Source organism: Dromiciops gliroides, chromosome 4 (genome assembly GCF_019393635.1).
Source record: "Dromiciops gliroides isolate mDroGli1 chromosome 4, mDroGli1.pri, whole genome shotgun sequence".
Taxonomy (NCBI): Eukaryota; Metazoa; Chordata; class Mammalia; order Microbiotheria; family Microbiotheriidae; genus Dromiciops; species Dromiciops gliroides.
Genome location: NC_057864.1, coordinates 130,915,559 through 130,936,694, shown reverse-complemented (window position 1 = coordinate 130,936,694; position 21,136 = coordinate 130,915,559). Strand labels below are relative to the sequence as shown.

The 21,136-nt window shown below is 34.3% G+C and overlaps 1 protein-coding gene across 1 annotated transcript in view; it reads right to left on the bottom strand.

The window, feature by feature from the left end:
* Positions 1-21,136, bottom strand: part of AHCTF1 (AT-hook containing transcription factor 1) — a 115,228-nt gene that overhangs the window by 5,534 nt on the left and 88,558 nt on the right. Inside the window, exons 27-33 of the mRNA XM_044004193.1 lie at positions 20,206-20,398; positions 16,932-17,147; positions 13,172-13,586; positions 11,667-11,790; positions 7,042-7,145; positions 5,328-5,539; positions 1,645-3,445 (exon numbers count right to left, since the gene is read on the bottom strand). Of these exons, the coding sequence (XP_043860128.1) occupies positions 1,645-3,445; positions 5,328-5,539; positions 7,042-7,145; positions 11,667-11,790; positions 13,172-13,586; positions 16,932-17,147; positions 20,206-20,398 (3,065 nt within the window). The remainder of the gene's footprint in view (positions 1-1,644; positions 3,446-5,327; positions 5,540-7,041; positions 7,146-11,666; positions 11,791-13,171; positions 13,587-16,931; positions 17,148-20,205; positions 20,399-21,136) is intronic.

Below are 21,136 nucleotides of genomic sequence, written 5' to 3'. Positions count from 1 at the left end.
TATAACTAAAAACTCAGCAACTACTGGATAAGTTATTTGAATTTAATTTGCTGATTCTGAATAAGAAAACAAAGCAAATTTCATAATAAACACTACCCTAGTAATTCAGAATGCACATAAAAAACATTGGACAGCTGATATAATTTTTATTCATTAAACATTTCCTAAATAGAAGCAACTTTCCATCATACTTTAGGAAAAACAAATTTAGCTGATTTTCTAAAAGCTCTCTTCTATATCCAGAATGGGACATAACTCTGACATCAGAAGAGAAGTGTTAACATTGTGTCTACATGGGACCAACAGAATCAATCTGTTTGAAATTTTTTTTTGACCCTCCCATCTGATATACAAAGCAGCAAACCGAAAATTTGTAAAGGGCAATTTAATACGAGATTTTTTTTCTATACAAAAATAATACAGTATGTATATATAGTATTTGCATGACAGAGTTTAAGATATTACCTCCAGATTTCAGGAGTCAGACTAAGCCTGAATAACGTCCCTTCATTCACTGATCATGTTATGTGTTTTTACACTACTATACTTTAAATCCACTACTAGCTATTACAGTTACATAACCATAACCTGAGTTTGGATAGTAAATTTATGCCACTTAAATATTATATAATAAGGTTATTTGCTTTAAGAGGAGTATCCTTAATATGACTGGTAATGTTACAACAATCAGTAACTTCCAGATACTAGTTGATCAGAGAGCAAAGAAAAGACTGTTTTTTAAAGGGGAAAAAGTGGTATATAAAAGAATTCAACTTTAGATGGTAAAACTACCTCTCAAATTTTTAGTTAGGGGATAGGAAGTATAGAGCAAAAATTTTTTCAAGCTTAAGAAAGAACATTTTTGACTACGGAATGTAGCAGTTCCCAGGAGTTTTTAAGACTGGAGTTTTTGAGGAAACAACTAATTATACAACTTTGTGCAAGGGGGGGGGGAGGGGAGGAGAAGAATAGTGAGACTAGGGCGATTGAGATTAATCAAGATAAAAATAAACTTTGAAGCAGGTTAGTTCATGAAATAATATAATTAATAATTAAAAATTAATAACACATTGGCTATACCTGGAACTTTTTGTTGAAATAAATAGAATTGGTTTTGACTTGTGAAGAGCCAAAAAAAGGGGAGAAGGGAAGAGGCAACTAAAAAGAAATTTGAACTCTTTAATGAAGAAATTTACTGAAATGCTATCTAGCATATATTATCTGGGAACACTATCTACAAAAACCCAGCAATTTGAAAAAAAAAAAAAAAAGCACCCCTCAATCAGTACAACTTGACTGAGAAATAAACCACAAGAACTAAAAGTAAATGAAACCAATTTAAAGAAAATAGAAGTATGGGGCAGCTAGGTGGCACAGTGGATAGAGCACCGGCCCTGAATTCAGGAGGACCTGAGTTCAAAATGCTGTCTCAGACACTTGACACTTACCAGCTGTGTGACCCTGGGTAAGTCACTTAACCCCAATTGCCTTACCTCTCCCCCGCCCCCAAAAAGAAATATGTTCATTCTTAAATGATAAATTTTAGTTTTCATATAGTTAGGTTTTAAATCAATCCCATGAAAGTTTATTTTAAAATGAAACTCTGAATGGAATTTTGGTTTGAAATTTAAAAAAAAAGTGTACCTCTTGTCTTCCTTGTAACTTTTGAAACAGGTGAAGAAAATAAAAAAGATTCAGTTTGGGGGTCGGAAAAGTTAGGAAAAATAATAGTCTTGCTGGATCTAGTCCTTGTATTACGAGATGAGTTGGTCAAACCATTATCAGCATGCATTATTTCTTTGCTTTTAGAGTCTTTGAGTATCATTTCTTCATCTGTGCTTCCTTCTGATACTGAAGGAAGTTTATTTTTTCTCCTTTGATTTTCAGTCACTTTTGTCAATTTTCTCTTAGAGCTCAATGTTGTAGTCAGTCCTTCATCTGTTGATAAAGGATTGTTTTCTAAAATTAGTTTTCCAAGATTATTATCACCAGTTTTACCTGGGGTGATTCTTGTCGATCTTCTTGGGGTAGGAGGAGTTTGTTTCTTCTCAGTACTAACTTCTTGGATTTCTTTATCCTCTGAGAGATTTACTCTTCTTGGTCTGCCACGTTTCTTCGGTGTAGCTGGTGTCTTAAATTCTGTTTCAAAAGTCAATTCAGATAAATCAAGTTTAGAATGTTCTTGAGATACTGAGGTGCTATTCACTCTCCTGCTTCTTCCACTTTGTTGGACAGGGTGCATCTCTTCACTGGATGCACCATCTTGATTAGGACCAACATTTTCAGAGAGTTCCATATTAACACTTCTCAAATTCCTCCTACTTCTGCCAGGACTGGCTACTATTTTAACGTTCTGGTCATTTAATAATTCACTTCTTTCCTGCTCCTCTACAGATTTTTTTGTACTACTTCTCAAAATTCTTCTCGTAGCAGAAAGAAGTTTAACTTCTTTACTATGAGGAGTTTCTTCATTTGACGATTCAGAAAGTTGAGATGATCTCGTCCTTAATTCTCTTCGTTGTGGAGTTGTGGAGTCTTGTAATTCCTGTTCAATAGCAATTTTTAATGTATCCAGATTCACTTTTTTTTTCCTTCCTCTTCTAGGAGTAACAGCATCCTGGGATACTTTCTGAGAGGCTACTTTAATTTCAGTAAAGGCACTTTCAGATATCTCAGATTTTTCTTTTGTTTTCCTGGTACTTCTCTTTATAGCAGAAAGTTCTAGGAATTCAGGTGTTGGAATGTCTGAGGACTTCTCAGGTGTTGATCTGGCCTTTAGATTTCTGATGCTTTGTCCTCTTGTTCGTGTTCTAGAAGGTATCATGTCATTGCCTTGGCTATCATTTAAATCTACTAGACTTGTTTCTTTTTCTGCCTTGGTGGAACGCATCACCTTCTGAGTTATTAAAGGCATGGTTTCAAGGATAGTTTGTTCTACTGTTTCTGAAGCAAATTCTTTATTCCTTGTGTCTTTAATTACATCTAGTAAATTTTCAGCAATAGCTACCTTAATTGGTTCTGGCACATACGGTAATGTCTCTACATCATTTTGGGATTCCTGATCATTTATTCTGACAGATACCAAACCTTTAACATGCTCGTGTTTACCACTGTCATCATCATAATCTTTCTCTTTCTCAACTGCTGTATTAGCTATTTTAGTTGACACATCAGATGTGGCACAATCTCCTGTTTCGACTTCTCCTTCTTCACCTTCTAATACCAAGCTAAAGTTGCTCTGAGGCACAAAAAGCTCTCCATCCACTTCAGCCATGTCACATTCAGCAGAGTCTTTGCTATCAGGTAAGCCACAAGTGAACTGTTGCTCAATGGTATCAAAGTTATACTGAAGCTTTAGAGTCCTTGAAGGATACAACTCATTCAAAGAAAGTGTCCCAGTCTCTTCTCCTGATGCCAAGGCTTCAACTCTTTCATGTTCAATCACCTAAAACATATTAAAATATAAAATCTGTTAAGAAACATTTCCATAAATGAATTTATTTCAAAGACTCACAACAAGGGTTTCAGAGTCAGTTTTACCCCCAACTTTTCAATCACAAACTAGATGAGTATATATTATATATATATATATATATATATAACACACATAATCATTATTCTAAAACATGAGATTTTACACTTTTCAGTCAAAGTAGCTAAACAGGAAATGTTCTGTTTCATCAGTCAGACAGATCTGGATTTGGGGTAAAAATGCCAGACTGTATCCTTTAGAAAAAACAGTTTTAGGTTTTGAAGTTTTGTAATAATATTTGTGAGGAGAATGAAAAACACTTAAAGTTATTATTCTATTTAAAGGGGTAGGAAGTAGAGGGTGGAGGAAGAGAAGCTGGGAGGGGGGAAACATTTAATTCATTTATGCAACATTTAATTAAGTCCATATAAAGTACTATTTTAGGTGCTGGGGGAAATACAAACGGTAAATAAGACATGGTCCCTGCCTTCATGGAGCTTACAGTCTAGTAGAGTTATATATGCACAAGGGACTATAACATATAATATGAACATAAGTGCTACAAAGTACTATGTGAGGTCTCAGTGGGGGAAAGAGAAAATTAGTATTTCTAAATAACCCCCATATATCACTTAATAACTATGCACACTTTCTAAATAGAATGATCCCCATAAGGTTGAAGAAGAGTTCACCTACATAAGCTCCCTTGGGCTAGCCTCAATCCTCTTCCCTTTGGCTGGGACTGCATAAACCATGAAATTCCTAAGGCTTTCAAGTTGAATACCTCTCTTGTAAGGGTTTGGTGGAAGAAGGAATGGTCCTTGCATTTACCTTTTGGTAAGGGAAGGGGAGAAAAAGGAGGAAGTAGAAACAATAGAGATCTCCTGACCAAGTAGGTAGAACATTATTACCCACCACTGAGAACATAGCCAGTTTCCCATTTCCCAAACATTCAGTTATATTAACAGAATGGCAATTCTTAGAAATAAAAGTTCTCTCCCATTCATGCCATCAACACAATTTCATTAGCACTCCAACATGAAGAAATGGGGATGCAGGTATTTCTCTTTTTTGCTAAGGAGTAAAACGTGGCTAGTTAGGCTACCATGAAAGTGAATTGACAAGTCATTAAAAAAACTTTAAAACATTATAAAAACATAAATGTGTTATGCACTGGTTTTCTTGTTTTTGTTTGTTTTATCAGAACCCCAAACAAATGGCTTTCATTTGAAATGCTTTATACTGGCATGTCATCAATGTCACTACTGCCCAGTGACAAAGAATGGTTTGCTAGGATTCCAAAAACTAAAAATCATAAGTTTCTAAACTGAAAAACAAACAAACAAACAAAAACCCAAAGAAACCAGTGAGTGTAAGTTTGATTATGTCTGACTGAATGCTACTTAACTCTCTAACAGAATAAAAAAATCCAGTTAAAAAAAAATATCAGTTTCATTAGCCTAATACTTTTCAACATATCTCAATTAAATGACTGGCAAAAGAATAACTCATCCTGAATTCCACACCCTTCCCTTCTGAGTAGCCATTATCTGTTGAAGAATATATCTAGAAATTTTCAAATATTAATTGGGTACCAAGAAACAAACTCCTTCAAACATGCTGAATTTGTTATTAGCCTCTTAATTTTCATAAAAGAGGCGGCTTAAGGAAAGGGTGGTACAATTTTTCTGATCAGTATATATTACTTAAAAGGTTTATGGACACAATGTAAAAAGAGAAAATATACTACACTCCATCATTATGGTATGTAATAATGATCAAAACTAAGATGGAAAAAATGGACAGATCCAACTGACCTCACAGACAGTTCAAAATGTGGGAAACGTTTTCTTACATGAATTTCTTGAGATTCAGAACTGTCAGAAACTGATGGTTTTTCTTCTGGTAAATTAGCATTTTCTTCTGGTGCATCAACCTCTATTTCACAATCTTCCTTTAAATCTAAGGCTATTTCTTGTGTAGGTCTATTTTCAGAGGTATCCGTTGTAGGAGTTTCAGAAGTAACAGTCACAGAACTTTCACTGACATGCAGGTCACTCATCACAGCTGAAAGACAGTGAAAGACATTAACTGTCTAATCTGATGAATTTGAAAGCAAGTAGAAGAAAACAAATTATACTCCACTTAAAACCTATCTTGATTTACTGGTTTTCAACTTATTTTTAAAACTATTACATAATGCTCAAGAGCAAACTAGCACTGTGAATTCTATGATAAAATCTCTATCAAGCTATCTTCTATCACTGACAAGACTGGAATATCTTACAATTGTTTTAATTTCCCACATTTCCTCCCCCCCCCCCATTTCTTAGTATTTTATTTTCCCCCAATTACATATAAAAACAATTTTTAACATTCATTTTTAAAACTTTTGAGTTCCAAATTCTCTCCCTTCCTCCCTCTCTCTACCCCAATTGAGCAGGCAAGCAATATGATACAGGTTATACATGTGTAATGATGCAAAAGATTTCCACATTAGTCATGTTGTAAAAGAAAACACAGATGAAAAAAACTCAAGAAAAATAAAGTTAAAAAATTACCACATTTCATTTCTACTTAAAGAAAACACATAAGCTAAACATATTCTATATTTGTTTTTCAACCACCACTTTTGATTAAAACAAAACCTTTCCTTCCTGATTCAAATACTATGACTTGTGGACTAAGGAATTCAAATGCTTGTCCATTAATCAGTCTGAAAGTTTATTCAACAGGACACTTCTGGCAAGCAGATATCCTGATTTTAAATAGTGTAACATCACATAAGGTTCACCCTCAACTGTTTTATTTCTTGGCCAAAAAGAAAACTGGCTGCTTTTCTTATGGAAGAGAGCATCTAACTAGGCATATTAAGAAAGAATACAGTCTTCTGTGCCATGTTTATGTAAACATTAGTGGTACCTTATCATTCCTCATCTTTATCACCTCTTTTTCTTATTCTTGATTTATTCTTTCTCCAAAACTACTGCTAACTGACAGGCACTGCAGGTTCTAGTCCTGCTTTTGGCAACTTGGTGCTAAACAGCTTGCTAAATTCCAGTACTGTAGTTACATTTCATACTCTCATAACTACTGGAATAAAGTCAGTTTATTGCATTTTTTAAAATCTGTATAGCTATAAATCACTAGGTGAACAAAGAAGGGGAAATTGTCATGGCCTCACTTGGTATCAGCAGGCCAGATAGCTTTCCCAGCTGTGAATTGATGAACTGGTCAGACCCTTTTTGTACCTTGTGGGGCAAAAATGCCTACAGGTACCATGCCAAAACATCGCTCACCAAGTGCTACGACTAATACTGTGAAAGCAGAAATGACCCACCACACCTATAGCAATAGTGCTAGATTCTTCTCCCTCTGGCATACTGCAACTAAAGAGAGAATATATGGATAGGGAAAAAAATGAAGTAAAATAGCATAGGTACCACTGTTTACCACTCTCCTCTGCTCTTGCTTCCAATTCCAAAGAAGATAAAATCTCTATTTCCAGACAATACTAAAACACATCTGACTCTAAACTGTCAGAGTATTACAAACTGCACAATACATACGTTCATTATTTGCTCCTGTTATTCCAACTGTAGTAGTACTTATTTCACCAGATAACTGCTTTTCATCCAAAAGTGGCAATTTGGGTTCCTGGGTGAAGATTTCCCTTTTGAGACAGAACCATAGTTCTACTGTGTTAAAATGTTTGGCATATTACATGTGTTTATGGATTTACATTAGTTTTATTGATTATATATTACGTTTATGATTAAAAAAAGAATCATAGCATGTTAAGAGAGGCTGAAAGTTTAAGAGATCAATACCTTCATTTTACAAAGAAACTGAATGCAAAAGATAAAAATGACTAAATTTCAATTAATGTTATGTAAATTGCAGTGGGAATATATACCCTTTTACAACATTTTTACTTGTTCTTATTTTCTTTGACTATATGCTTACCAATTATAGTTACATCAGAAGTTGTTCCTGTATTCTCAAATAAAACAACATATCCAATAGGTCTCTAGAGTAATAAAAGGTAATATTTTAAAATACCTTTCCTGAATATCCCCAAAAGTTGATAGGCATTAAGTTCCGATTTAAACTACATTATATATTTAGTCAATCCTAGAAACCAATGGCCAATTTCCAAATAATTTCAACAAGTGTTTACTAAACACCTTGCACAAAGCACTGTGGGAGTGGGGAAGAGGCTTTATACATAGTCCCTGTTGACAAATGACAATGAAAAAGGTTTTGGATTGGTAGTCATGAGGGCCTAGGTGCAGAATTCAGCTCTATCACTACCTGGGTGACTTTTAAAATGATAGTCTTAACTCTATCATCCTCTGAACATAGTGAAAGGTAAAAATAGCTTAGCATAAAGATCTTCAGTGGTCTTAAAGGTGTAAGAGCTGAATTTGAGTTCCAGTTCTATCATTTAACAACCTTGGATAAGTCATTAATCAGTATCTTCATTACTTCAGTAAAATGAAGATAATATTAGCACTACACCTGCCTTGCAGAGTTGTTTTAAGGTTCAAATGAGAGAAGATATTTAGAGTATCTTATAGCCATAAAGCTCTGTATAATCTGGCATTTCATGAAGAATATTGCTCTGATGAATATCATTTTATCTCATTATTAAACTATAAACTTATTGTGATATCATGAATACCTATTTTTATATCATTACATTTAGAATACTGTTCCCAGGAAACAACACTGTTTTGCTTCATAAGGTCTTTTTTAGGACACAATTATTGAAATTAGAAAAAGTATTGATGGCTACTAAGGCAATGTCATATACAGACTATGAACAATGAGACACATTAGAAATTTTTTAAAAATTACAAACAAATACCATAGAAGCATCTAGAAGGGATGGATTAGAACAGAAGGCTGTATTTCTGGGGCAAATAGGAGTGAAATGTGAATAGATTTAGAGGATATTCTAGGTAGAAAGAATATTATTACAAAGGACTAAAAGACATGGGAATGGGAATAAGCATGATGGTTCACAGGATAAAGTTGTTGCCTGATCAGGTTAGAGTGGAAGGTTTTCCTTGGGGAATGGTGGGAGATAAGGATACATATATATATTTGACAGACTGAGAGTTGTGAATATTAATCTGAGAAGTCTAGACAGGAGAAAGACATAACAAAGAGTATTTTAAGAGTAATATTGTATCATTATCGTGGATGGATTTTAATTACATGCAGAACCATCACAAGGAAGTTACTGCAATAACCAAGATGACCAAAGCCAGGTATAGGTTGGGAGCAGAGATCCTTTGATGATCATATGATCATTCATTTAGAGCTGAAAAAGGACATCAGAAGTCAACTAGTCTAAGTCACTTTATGATGAGAAAATTTAGACTAGGAGGTGTACTGACTTGTCTGTGGTCAAACTGTAGTAAGAGGCAAAGATGGGATTTGAATAGCAAGTACCCTAATTCTAATACACAGATTCTCTTTCCACTAGACATATCTCTTTTGTCCTACCTCCTCTGTTCCTTAACTAGGGTGAACTTAAGCAATGTAAGCTAATTTTAGAATTTTTAGTCTCGGTAAGCTTGGATATGGAGTAGCTAAGTGGGGCAGTGTATATAGTGCTGGGCCTGAAGTCAGGAAGACTCATCCATACTGAGTTCAAATCTGGCCATAGACATGTAGCTGTGTGACCCTGGGCAAGTCACTTAAGCCTGTTTGCCTCAGTTTCTTCATCTGTAAAATAAGCTGGAGAAGGAAATGGCAAACCACTCTATTATCTTTGTCACAAAAGTCCCAAATGGGGTCACAAAGAGTCATATATAACTGAAATGATTGAACAACAAAGTCTGTACAGAGTGATGGGGCTGGAATCAGTAATACTTGGGTTCAAATCATATCTCTGGATTACTAAATGTTTTACTCTGAAGAAATCAGTTAGTGGATAGAGCACCGGCCCTGGATTCAGGAGTACCTGAGTTCAAATCTGGCCTCAGACACTTAACACTTACTAGCTGTGTGACCCTGGGCAAGTCACTTAACCCCAATTGCCTCACTTAAAAAAAAAAAAAAAGAGAAATGAGTTAGCTGTGTCTCAAGGAGATATGGAGCACATATTTACTAAGTCATAAACTAACTGCTGATCTCCTAGGAAAAATGAGTTCCCATATACTTCACAATTTAGCATCATAGAGCCTTTAGTATTTATGTATTAAGATCTGAATCTATTTATTGATAAAGGGAATTCTCACAGATATTTCCTGAATTACTGTATAAGCAAAGAAAATGAGGAAATCATATAATGAATTTTAAAATGATATATCAATGATTTGGATATGGCTGTGTACATCTGTATCAGCTTGCTCCTTGTCCTTGATTCATCTTTGTTTACAATAACAAAATTTAATAAAATATATATTTAACAAAAATGGTCTATATTTGTTTACACTGTCATAGATAGCTATGAAAACAGCTTTTTATTAGTTAATTTTAGACTTCATGAATGGTTGCTATGAATGATTGCTATGTCAGTTTTTTCAAAATCCAAAAGATTTTAAACTTATTTAAATTTATGAGCTACTCAAATCAATATACAATAAAAACAAATTCCAGTACCGAAAAATAAGACAATTTTGATAATCTTGTGCTGTTAACTGTAATGTATATTTTTGATCTTGAAGTAACAGCTTAGGTCCCACCTCTTCCACAAAGCCTTCCCCAGCTACTCCAATTCATAATGATCTTTCTTCTGTGAACTCCTGAAGCACACAATTGAGCACATTATTATAGATGAGAAGTGACTACTTAGTCATGATTTTCACATGTGCCTTGGGGAATCTGTCTCACTATTTCAGTGTTCCAGGGAGTATTGTTTTACCTTCCTCTGTTTATACAGAGCATCTACTAAATCTTGCACCACTACCCTCCCCAATAATACTAAAAGAATGCAAATTATGTATATTTTGTTCCCTGAGGGACTTAACGTGGAGGAGAAGGAGAGGATCAAGTCAGCTCCAAGAAGAGGCAAACAAAATAAAAACTCTAACATAATGGCCCCAATCAAAAACAAAATAAAAAAATCCCTCATACAACCTAGCAATTAGAGAATGGAGTTAACAGGTGTCTGTCTCAAGAGAAGGATAAACCTGTATTTATTCCACTCTAATCAGAGAAATCTGTTGAACATTTAGTTGAGACAGTGAAAGAATTTTAATTTGAAAAGAAGATGGGGGTAATTTTGGAGCCTTTGACCACTGAGGGGTTACTGGAAATCAGAGATACAAGGGTATATGAAATAAGGGAAGGCAATAAATAAACGTATAGGAAGAGTAGATAGCTCTAGGCACAACCCACTTGTTTCTGAAGGAAAATAAAGGCACATTTTTCTCTTTGGACATCCCCATCTTCTCTTTCCAACTATATTAACCTCTAGAAACTGTGAAATACAAGGATTTCGCGTATAACAGAATTCTAGTATGATATAGGACACATTACAAATGTCCATTTTAAAATTGGAAAGCTTGTATAAACAAATGCTGAGAACTATCTTTACATGTAACTGGAAAAAGTAATAAAATACTTTTATCAGAAAAAAAAATGTCCATTTTACATCCCAATCCTGTTGGATCAGGTCAGCCATCTTTGTACTGGTACTGTACTGTACTATATACTATACCAACCATGCTATACTAAGAGTCATATGAACTTTCTGATCAAAATCAAATGATAGCAGTGTCTAGTTTGGGAAAGAAGACTGGCAGTAATAGTGGGGCTAGATCTTATATACATGTAGTACAAATCTAATCATGGCTCCTATACTGGTATGCTATTTGGTCCTACTGTTCACTATTTAGACCTACATTCTATCCTAAACTATACACTGAGCAGTGCTGAACCATAGTCCTTCTTAATATCAAACAGAAGAGACATAAAAGAAATGAAGAGACTAAAAATTATGGACTGCTTTTGGGAAGAAAGCTTTTTTTCTCCAACTAAAATGATATCATAATCATAGTAATTAAGAAAAAATTTACTATTATCAAAATGAAGACTTCAAAGATCTAAATGAAGTGTAATGGAAACAAAAACTGTTTTAGAACAGTCTTTTATGCTTATCATTTTATTAAAAGAGAGCCTTTTAAAATTTTTAGTGGTTTCTTTTTAAAAGACATTTATTGTCCTCCAAAAAGCTTACCTTTCGTGGTCTGATAAGGCACAAGGTGAAGGTTCAGAAATTTGAATGGAGCTTGGGTGATTTAATTCTGAAATTCCAGCCATTGGAACTGAGGTCAATTTGTTTTCATCCTCTTTCAAAATACCTGTAAGTTACAAATAGCTAAAAGTTACCTATCTTCCCCAATTATTTATACTAAAAGTTTCAAAAATTTTAATCTTATTTTCTTTTGTGAGATAATACGATATAGTCAAAGAGCTAAGGATTAGAATTAGGAAGCTTTGGTTATAGTCCTGCTTCTGTTACAAGAAAGCTGAAACTCTGGGCAAATCATTAAATCTTTTTTACTTCAGTTTCCTCATTTGTAAGATGAACTAATTAAGCTACAGGATAGGAAGGATCCTTTTCCAGTAATAACTTTCTACAATTTCATTAAATCAAAAAGGAAAATAATTTTAACTTATAACTATCATAACCATACCTTACATTACCTCATTTATTTGCTGGATACTGAAAAATTACCTTAATTTAAAATACTAGAGTCCTTAAAAAAAAAAAGGATAGTCTTTCTAAAATATATTTTATAAAAATAAAATGAGCACTGAATTTAACCTTTCCAATGACTTACTATAATCAGAAATACAGTAAAGTATGGAGGACTGAAGGTCAGTCAAATTAAATAGCAGTAGACTTTAATATCTAAGTTATTTTCCTTTTCACTGTTTTTCTATTTTTTCCTTTGCTTCAGATAATAAAACAAGAGCTGTTATTTCTTATCGCTTCCAACATGTTGCTCCTTCATTTCTAATTTGCAGCTTTTAGTCAACTAGTGAGGCTAAGAAGTCATGTAATCAGACTTGTCAGAACTGTGAAATCTAATAAATAAATAAATAAATGTTGTATTATATGTAAGGTACAGTGGTTATATGCATCACCAAATTGTTCTGACAACAATTCTTTAGAAATGGAAAGTTTAGGAGCAGCTAGGCGGCACAGTGGATAGAGCACTGGCCCTGCAGCCAGGAGGACCTGAGTTCAAATCCAGCCTCAGATGCTTAACAATTACTAGCTGTGTGACCCTGGGCAAGTCACTTAACCTCAATTGCCACACACAGGAAAGTTTTTTTTTTTTTTAAAGGGACTTCTCGGGGGGCAGCTCAGTGGCACAGTGGATAAAGCACCGGCCCCGGATTCAGGAGTACCTGAGTTCAAATCCAGCCCCAGACACTTGACACTTACTAGCTGTGTGACCCTGGGCAAGTCACTTAACCCCCATTGCTCTGCCCCCCCCCAAAAAAAGAAAAGAAAAGAAAAGAAAGGGAATTTCTCCAAATTCATTAATATTATTACATTCATGATTGATAATGCTTTCTTCAGAACTTAAGTTTAATGGGCAAACACTTCATGATTTCTACACTATGTAGAGAAGTTTATATATTAAAATTCTATTATACAAAAAGGAATCAATATTATGCAATAATTATGAAAATCACACACTAAATTAGAAAAACCACTCAAAACCACACCAATTTGCTCTTCTGTCTCTGAAGATAGTGCTTCTGGATCACTATCTTCTTTGTCATCATCGTCCTCCTTCTGCACTTCTAAATTAGCAGTTAAGTCAGCTGGCTTGGAAAAAATGAAAATAACATCATCTTCATCTTCACTGTCATCTGACAATGGAGCAGCCTCATACTCCAAGGTGCTTTGGGCTGATTTAGTAGGAATATTGCTGTTCTCCTTAGTCATTTTTAATTTCTCTGTGTTTTCTATGAGTGAATTCTGTAGTAATTCAACTGCCTCTTCGTGTTCCTCTTTTTGGCCACTAGGGACCAAAGGTGAAGTCTTATTTTTGTTCTTCAGCCATACATGCTCCGAATGAACTCCACATTTATGCAAAGGAGAGGGTGCAAATAATTTTCCTTTATTGTCTTCTGTAACCTTTTAAATTAAAAAAAGTTTTAAAAGGAGTTAAATTTTCAAGTAAAAATGATTACAATCAGCCTCAATACTAGATAAAACTGTTTGATGGTTATGGCTACCTGGATATCTGTAGTATCGTGTTTCCCCCAAGTTGGGCCTTTTCAGTAAACAGCTCTTATGTGGTACTGTTCCTACCTTCTAAAAATCTACCTATCTTATTCTCTCCCAAGTAATATTTGTATCTGTATTGAGGGACCTCTAAAGAAGTAATCAATGACTTACAAACCCAAGAGTAGTTTTAATACTAGAATCTTCCAAAAAGTGAGATGTGTTATAGTACTTTATGTATAGTGCTATACACTATATATAGTGCTTTATAGTACTCTTCAAATCACACTACAAGGTTAGAAATGATAGGCCTATAATTTATAAAAATAACCACTGAAAGATCTGTGGGAGAATTACTTAGTCTAAAGTCATTTAGAATTTATATTTCCTGGCTGTATAGGGAGAAGATACACAGTAGTCTGCAAGGAACTCTATTTCTAGTGGCTGCTGCTGTTTTTTGAGAAGGAGGGTTGGGGAAAATTTATGAGTGTTAATAGGTACTTTTTAAGACTGCTTTCTATAAGAAATTGAGAAATTTCTGTACAATCAAAATTAATGCATCAAGGATAAGAAGGGAAGTTGTTGCATGAAAATAAGAATTTGGTATCCATGATATAAATAAGAAAGTGAGAAGCAAGAAAACCACAAGTTTTTCTCCAATAGATAAATGGTCAAAGGCTATGAATAAACAATTCTCAAAAAATTGTAAGCTATTAATAGCCATAGAGCTCTGGGCCACTGATAAGAGACATTAAAATTAAAATAACTTCCAAACTCCACAACTAGCAAAAAAGACAAAAAACAGATATGGTCAATGCTGGAGGTGTTATGGAAAATAGGAACACAGTGCAACTGTTGGTAGAGTTGTGAATCAGTACTGAATATCATTTGGAATTATGAATATAAAGTAACCCAATTGTCCATAATTTTTGACCCAGAGATTCGATTAGGTTTATACCACAAGGTCATCTTTGGTAAGAAGAAAATTCCCATATATACACCAAATTTATAGCAGCACTTTTTATGACAGCAAAGAATTGGAAATAAAGTGCATGCTCATCAATTGGGGAATGGCTAAACAAACTGTGTTACAAAAATGTAATATGCTAGCACTATATTGTAAGAAATAACATGATGAATATGCAAAGGATGGAAAATTGACATGAACTGATGGAGAATAAAGCAAACAGAACCAAGAAAATAACATAAACAGAACCATACACACAAAAAATGAATGTTGAAAAATTTTAAAGAACAAGTATGGCTCGAAAGAAAAGGTAGTAGAGAAGATACCCTGAACCCATCACAAAAGTGGGGAGGGTCCATAAGTGTGGTATATTGCACGTCTTTAGATTTTTTGATGTATTAGTTGGTTGTGATGATTTTTTCTTTTTTTAAAAAATAAAATATTGTTATATGGGATGAATCTGAGGTGAGTGCGGAGGGGAAGAAGGGACAACAACACAAACAGTAATAAAATTTATTTAAAACAACTATGGAGAGGTAGTGTGGTTTAGGAAATAGAAAGCTAGATTCTGATATGTTCTGACTGTGTGACCCTCAGTTCACTTAGCGTCTTGGTGCTTTAGGCAACTCTCTAAGATTATTCTAAGTTGAAGTGAAGTCATGACCTGTTTGTTAGAGTTTTCTCATCTGGGAATTCCCTATGCCAATGAAATCACAAGCCTAATTCCTATCTCAATAAAGTATCATGTAATAGAATGTGATTAATGTGAAATTCGTATCAATCCTTTTCTCTGCTTACATAAACACGGCTCCAACGCAAAACCATTCATCTTTTCTGCCCAGAAACCAAGTTCCATTCCTAATTTACTGAAGAGTATAGCATAGGCCATAAATAAGCTTCTGAAGATAAAAAAGCATCAGGACCAGATGGATTTACAAGTGAATTCTACCAAACATTTAAAGATCAACTAATTTCAATATTAAATAATTTGGAATAATAGGCAAAGGAGCCCGACCAAACTATTTTTATGAAACAAATGTGGTGCTGATACCTAAACCAGGAAGAGCAAAATAGAAAATCATAGACCAATTTCACTAATGAATATTGATGCAAAAATCCTGAATAAAATACTATGCTAGGACACTACTACAACATATCACAAAGAATATACATTGTGATCCAGTGGGACTTATAACAGGAATTCTGTGCTGGTTCAATATGAGGAAAACTATTACCATAATTAATTTTATCAATAACAAAAAGTAACAAAAATAATATGACTATATAAATAGATGCAGAAAAAGCTTTTCACCAAACACAATGCTCATTTCTATTAAAAACACTTGAGGGGCAGCTAGGTGGCGCAGTGGATAAAGCACTGGCCTTGGAATCAGGGGTACCTGGGTTCGGATCCAGCCTCAGACACTTAACACTTACTAGCTGTGTGACCCTGGGCATGTCACCTGACCCCAATTGCCTCACTTAACCCTCATTGCCCCCCCCACACAAAAAAAGTTTGGGGCAGCTAGATGGCACAGTAGCTAGAGCACCGGCCCTGGAGTCAGGAGTACCTGAGTTCAAATCCGGCCTCAGACACTTAACACTTACTAGCTGTGTGACCCTGGGCAAGTCACTTAACCCCAATTGCCTCACTTAAAAAAAAAAAAAAAGAAGCATCTACCTAAAACCACCAACAAGCATATCTGTAATGGGGATAAGCTAGAAACTTTCCCAATTAAATCAGGAGTGAAACAAAGATACCTATTATCACCAATAGTATTCGTTACTGTAACAGAAACGGGAGCAGTAGCAATCAGTGAAGAAAAAGATATTATTCTGAGTGTGCCTTGAATTCCAAAGTAAACTATATTTTGATATATATCCTCATATAAAGAGGTAACCTTTATAGACATACAATATCTATAGCCTGGTACTACTGAAAAGCAAGTTTTTGTATCATGACAAATTTAATTTAACTCTTATTTTCCTCTTACTCATTATTGTTCAGAACATAAAATAATCAGGTGAAAGGAAGTCATTATTTTCATCAGGCAACTAGGTTGGAGGTATTTATATCACGAATATAAGTTTTATAAGACTTTTATAAGACAGTAAAAAAGGAAGCCAAGGCATACTGCCATTCCAGACAGTATGGTGTAGTGGAAAGAGCATTGAATTTAGTTCTATTACCTAACTTCTACAGATTTAAATTATAAGATGACAATTATTTAACTTTTCCAGCATTGCTATATAAAAGACAATTTATTAAAGAAACTATTAATTATTACCACCAAACTTGCTCCAGTATTCCATTTTGTAGTTACATCTTCTTCCATAAAGGAGATCCTAGTTTCTTTTGTACGTGGGGGAGGGGTAACAGATCTTCCAGGTGACCCAGAAGGAGATGCTAAAGGTGTTGTACGAAGACTAGACCTTAGGATGGAATGAGGAGTAAACTCAGGAAATCCAGCAGCAGAAATAGATGTGGCCAAAGCTTTAGCTCTCTGTAAAAAAGAAATGAATAGAATTTTACTGTTTATTAAAATCTATTTAAAAAATTGATTTCCATAAATACTTGTCACAATGCACTTAATTAAAGGTGGTTGTCTGAATTAAAACAAAAATTTGAATTAAAAAAGTTTCAATCTAAAAAAAATTCAATCAAAAAGTTTTAATTCTAGAATATTTCTGAAGAAAACAAATTGTTACCTTTAAGTATATTATTACTGATGTTGTTAATAACAGGATAATTTGAACTAGGTTAACAAAATGTTGCCTAGATTTTCTTAAAGAAGCAATATACTGAATAAAAATAATTTGTAATTAGCCAATCAAACATCCTTATAAAATAAGAGTATTTCTAAAATGCATGAAAATAATTTATTTCCTTCAGCATTTTAAAACATTCTTCTGATGATCCTCTTTAAAGTATTAAGTAATTTGGCAAATTCTGCATAGTGCAAAGAAAAATAAACTTCAGCCTTAACCCTAACCAAAATTTCATGAATTTAAATTAGAGGTTTTATTTTTCACTAAGAACTAAAAAATTCAACAAAATTTAGGTAAAACTTATTAAAAAATACTGAATTTTTAAGCTTAGTTTATGTAAAATATAAACATTTATAGCATAACAATAGCCTACAATACTTTAATTTCCATTTAAACTATCTAATAAAAAGAATGGTTAAAATGAGAGTACCTTTTAGAATAAATTAGGAGATAATCTCCAAATTAAAATAAAAATAAGCTTTTTGAGGTTAGGGACCAAGTCTTATACCACATTCTACTCTCCTAAAAACTAGCAGGACCTTGGATATGATAGGCCTTCAATAAATATTTGTTGAAAGCAAAAATGATGCTTTATATTTTAAGTGCAGGCACTCAAGTGGCAATGAGATAAGGCACAGTAGATAAAGGGCCAGGTCTGGCCCCAGAAACTAGCTGTGTGACCCTGGGTAAGTCACTTAACCCTGTGTGCCTCAGTCTTCCTTATCTGTAAAATGAGCTGGAGAAGAAAATAGCAAAACACTCCATTATTGGGGCAGCTAGGTGATGCATTGGATAAAGCCCTGGCCCTGGATTCAGGAGGACCTGAGTTCAAATCTTATCTCAAACACTTGACACTTGCTAGCTGTGTGACCCTGGGCAAGTCACTTAACCCTCACTGCCCTGCCAAAAAACAAAACAAACCAAAAAAACCCCACTCCATTATCTTTGCTACAATAACCTCAATTAGGGTCATGAAGTGTCAGACACAACTGAAATGACTGAACAACAACCAACAACTGTTTTAGATAGAATATGAACTCAAGTTTTACTGGTTATGATTCCAGTGCCCCTTTCTTTTGGTTTACCAATATTTATTTATTTCAGATAGAGATGAAGCTAAATCACCATTCAAGAACTCAGCAGGGCAAGAAACCATCAATGATTCAAAGAAAAAAGAATAATTTTCTTTAAAATTAAGATACATTTAAAAAAAAATTTGGGAGACAAAAAAAAATGTACCCAATTTAATAAAAATAAGATATTCTATAAGTAACATATCTGTACTTGTATTCAAAGTGGCTTAATAATACAGTGACTGGCAATGAGTAAGCACTTAATGCTTGTTAATTACTGGTACCATAATTTTGGAAATCAATCTAGTTTTCTTCAAACGTTCCAAATTTTGATGAAGGTACTACCATATTTCCAGTCTCTCAGATTCATAACTCTGGGGGTAGCTAGGTGGCGCAGTGGATAGAGCACTGGCCCTATAGTCAGGAGGACCTGAATTCAAATCCGGCCTCAGACACTTAATACTAGCTGTGTGACCCTGGGCAAGTCACTTAACCCCCCAAAATATTTCATAACTCTGGCATTATTCTGGATTCTTCTCACTCTTCCTCAGCCTACATCACCAACACCAAGTTGCCAAACTTTGCCATTTCAACCTCTACAACATCTCTTGAATTTGAATCCTTCTCTCTACTTACACAGCTACCACTTGAATTCAGGCCTTAATCACCCTTTGCCTAGATTTTTACAATAGTCCCCAAATGGAGAGGACATCCTACCTTTCATTACTCTGAATATGCCAAAGTGATTTTTCATTAGAAAAGATATGACCGTGTGACTCCCCAACTCAATAAACTGAAGCAGCTTCCTATTTATTGTCTTCTGGATAAAATATCATCTCTTCTGTTTGTTTTCTAAAGCCTATACAACCTGGTCCAAACCTATCTTTCCAGTCTTATATTACCTCCCCTCCTACACTTTGTAGTATACCCAAACTACTTTCTTTTCCATAGTACTTGCCCCATCCATTCCACACACCTTCCTTACCTTTGCTTCATCAAAGTCTCTTATTTTAAGACACAGATCAACCAATATCTTTTTGCATGATTCTTTTCCTGATTCTCCCAAATACAAGTGCTAGATTACTTTACTTGGTATATACCCATTTTATATTTCTGCCCTATGTTTTTATATGTACTTCTTATGTCTTCATTAAAATGTTAGCTCCTTTCAAAAAGGAATTCTTTGCAAATATTTATTACTTTCTGTTTATTCATTCACCTAACTTCAAATATTTGAACATATCTAGGAACCCACTCTCCCTTCATATATTTTATACTAGGACTGCTTTCTTTTCAATTGTGAGCTGATCTTAGCCACTTATGTCTTCACACATCTGCATGGGAATGGATGCCCTATACCACTTGAAATAAAAGTCTTTTCTTCCTTCAAGGAGTAGGGCTACTCAAGAGGGGTAAGGATTCCTCCCTCTCAAAATCTCTACTTTATAATATGTAAAATAATTCATATTTGAGTCCCCAGGCTAGGCCTGAAAAGCCTAGTTCTTAGAAAACAGGGTCATTTTTCAGTTTAGCTTTTCCTGATGCCTCAAGCCCAGCAGTGCTCTGCACATTTGAGCTTCAGAAATGGTTGAATGAACCAATAACAGAATTTTAAAGTATTTATAGTCTTATCTAGCAGCTGGGGAAGCAAGATTTTTTTTTACTTTTCTTTCCTTGGGCTTTCAAGATGTAGAGTCAAATGTATAGTATTTCTACTCACCTTCACCACAAGAGGGGTTTCAAGCAAATTTAATTCAGATGCTCTTGTAATGTTCTTGGGTAACCCTGTTAGCTGTGATGTTGATGGTAATGAATCAGATGTTATGTATACCATAGCTCTTGCTGGAGTGAGCTGATTATATTCCAAATTAGGAGAGGGCTGAGGAATAGGACGAACAACCAAATCCAATAGTCTACATAAACAAAAAGAGGTATAAAATGAAAACTCAGTTAGTTTGTTAATAATTTGTTATAGGGTTATCAAACACCAATACAGAGATTTAAATGACATTTAAGTAAATTTAATTTTGATAATGCTATTCTAGTCACTTCTTCCAAGTTTCCATCACCATTCTGTCCATTCATTCTTATTCAGATTATCTCATATATGCAATGCATTAATGTACACTCTATTCTTCTAGTTCAGCCTTCTTCACTTTGCATTATTACTTAACTATCTTTCTATTTTCCTCATATTCAGTCTTCATTGCACTAAAATTCTATTCCATTAACATACCATAATTTAATTAACCATTTATGGGTGAACATTAAGGTTTTTTCTTCTAGCTTTTTAATTCTCCCTCAAAAAGAAATAAACCTGGTACAAAAATCCCTGAAGGGGCAGCTTTCTTTTCTTTTCTTTGGTAGCACTGTCTAGGTATTTTCCCAACAATGGAATTATACTAGAAGATTGCTTTCCCAAAAGATCCTATCCTACCAATTCTTAACTCCACTGTCAATGAATGACTGAACCTATGTCTATACTAACCTGATAGTTTCAACTACTTTAAAAAATTTCCCTCACTTTGAGGGGTAGCAACTAGTACCTCAGAAGTACTTTAATCTGAGACTTTAATCAATTTCTTTGATTAATGAGGCTGAGTACATTAAAAGGTATTATTAATAATTTGTTTGCTCTTGAAAACAATCTG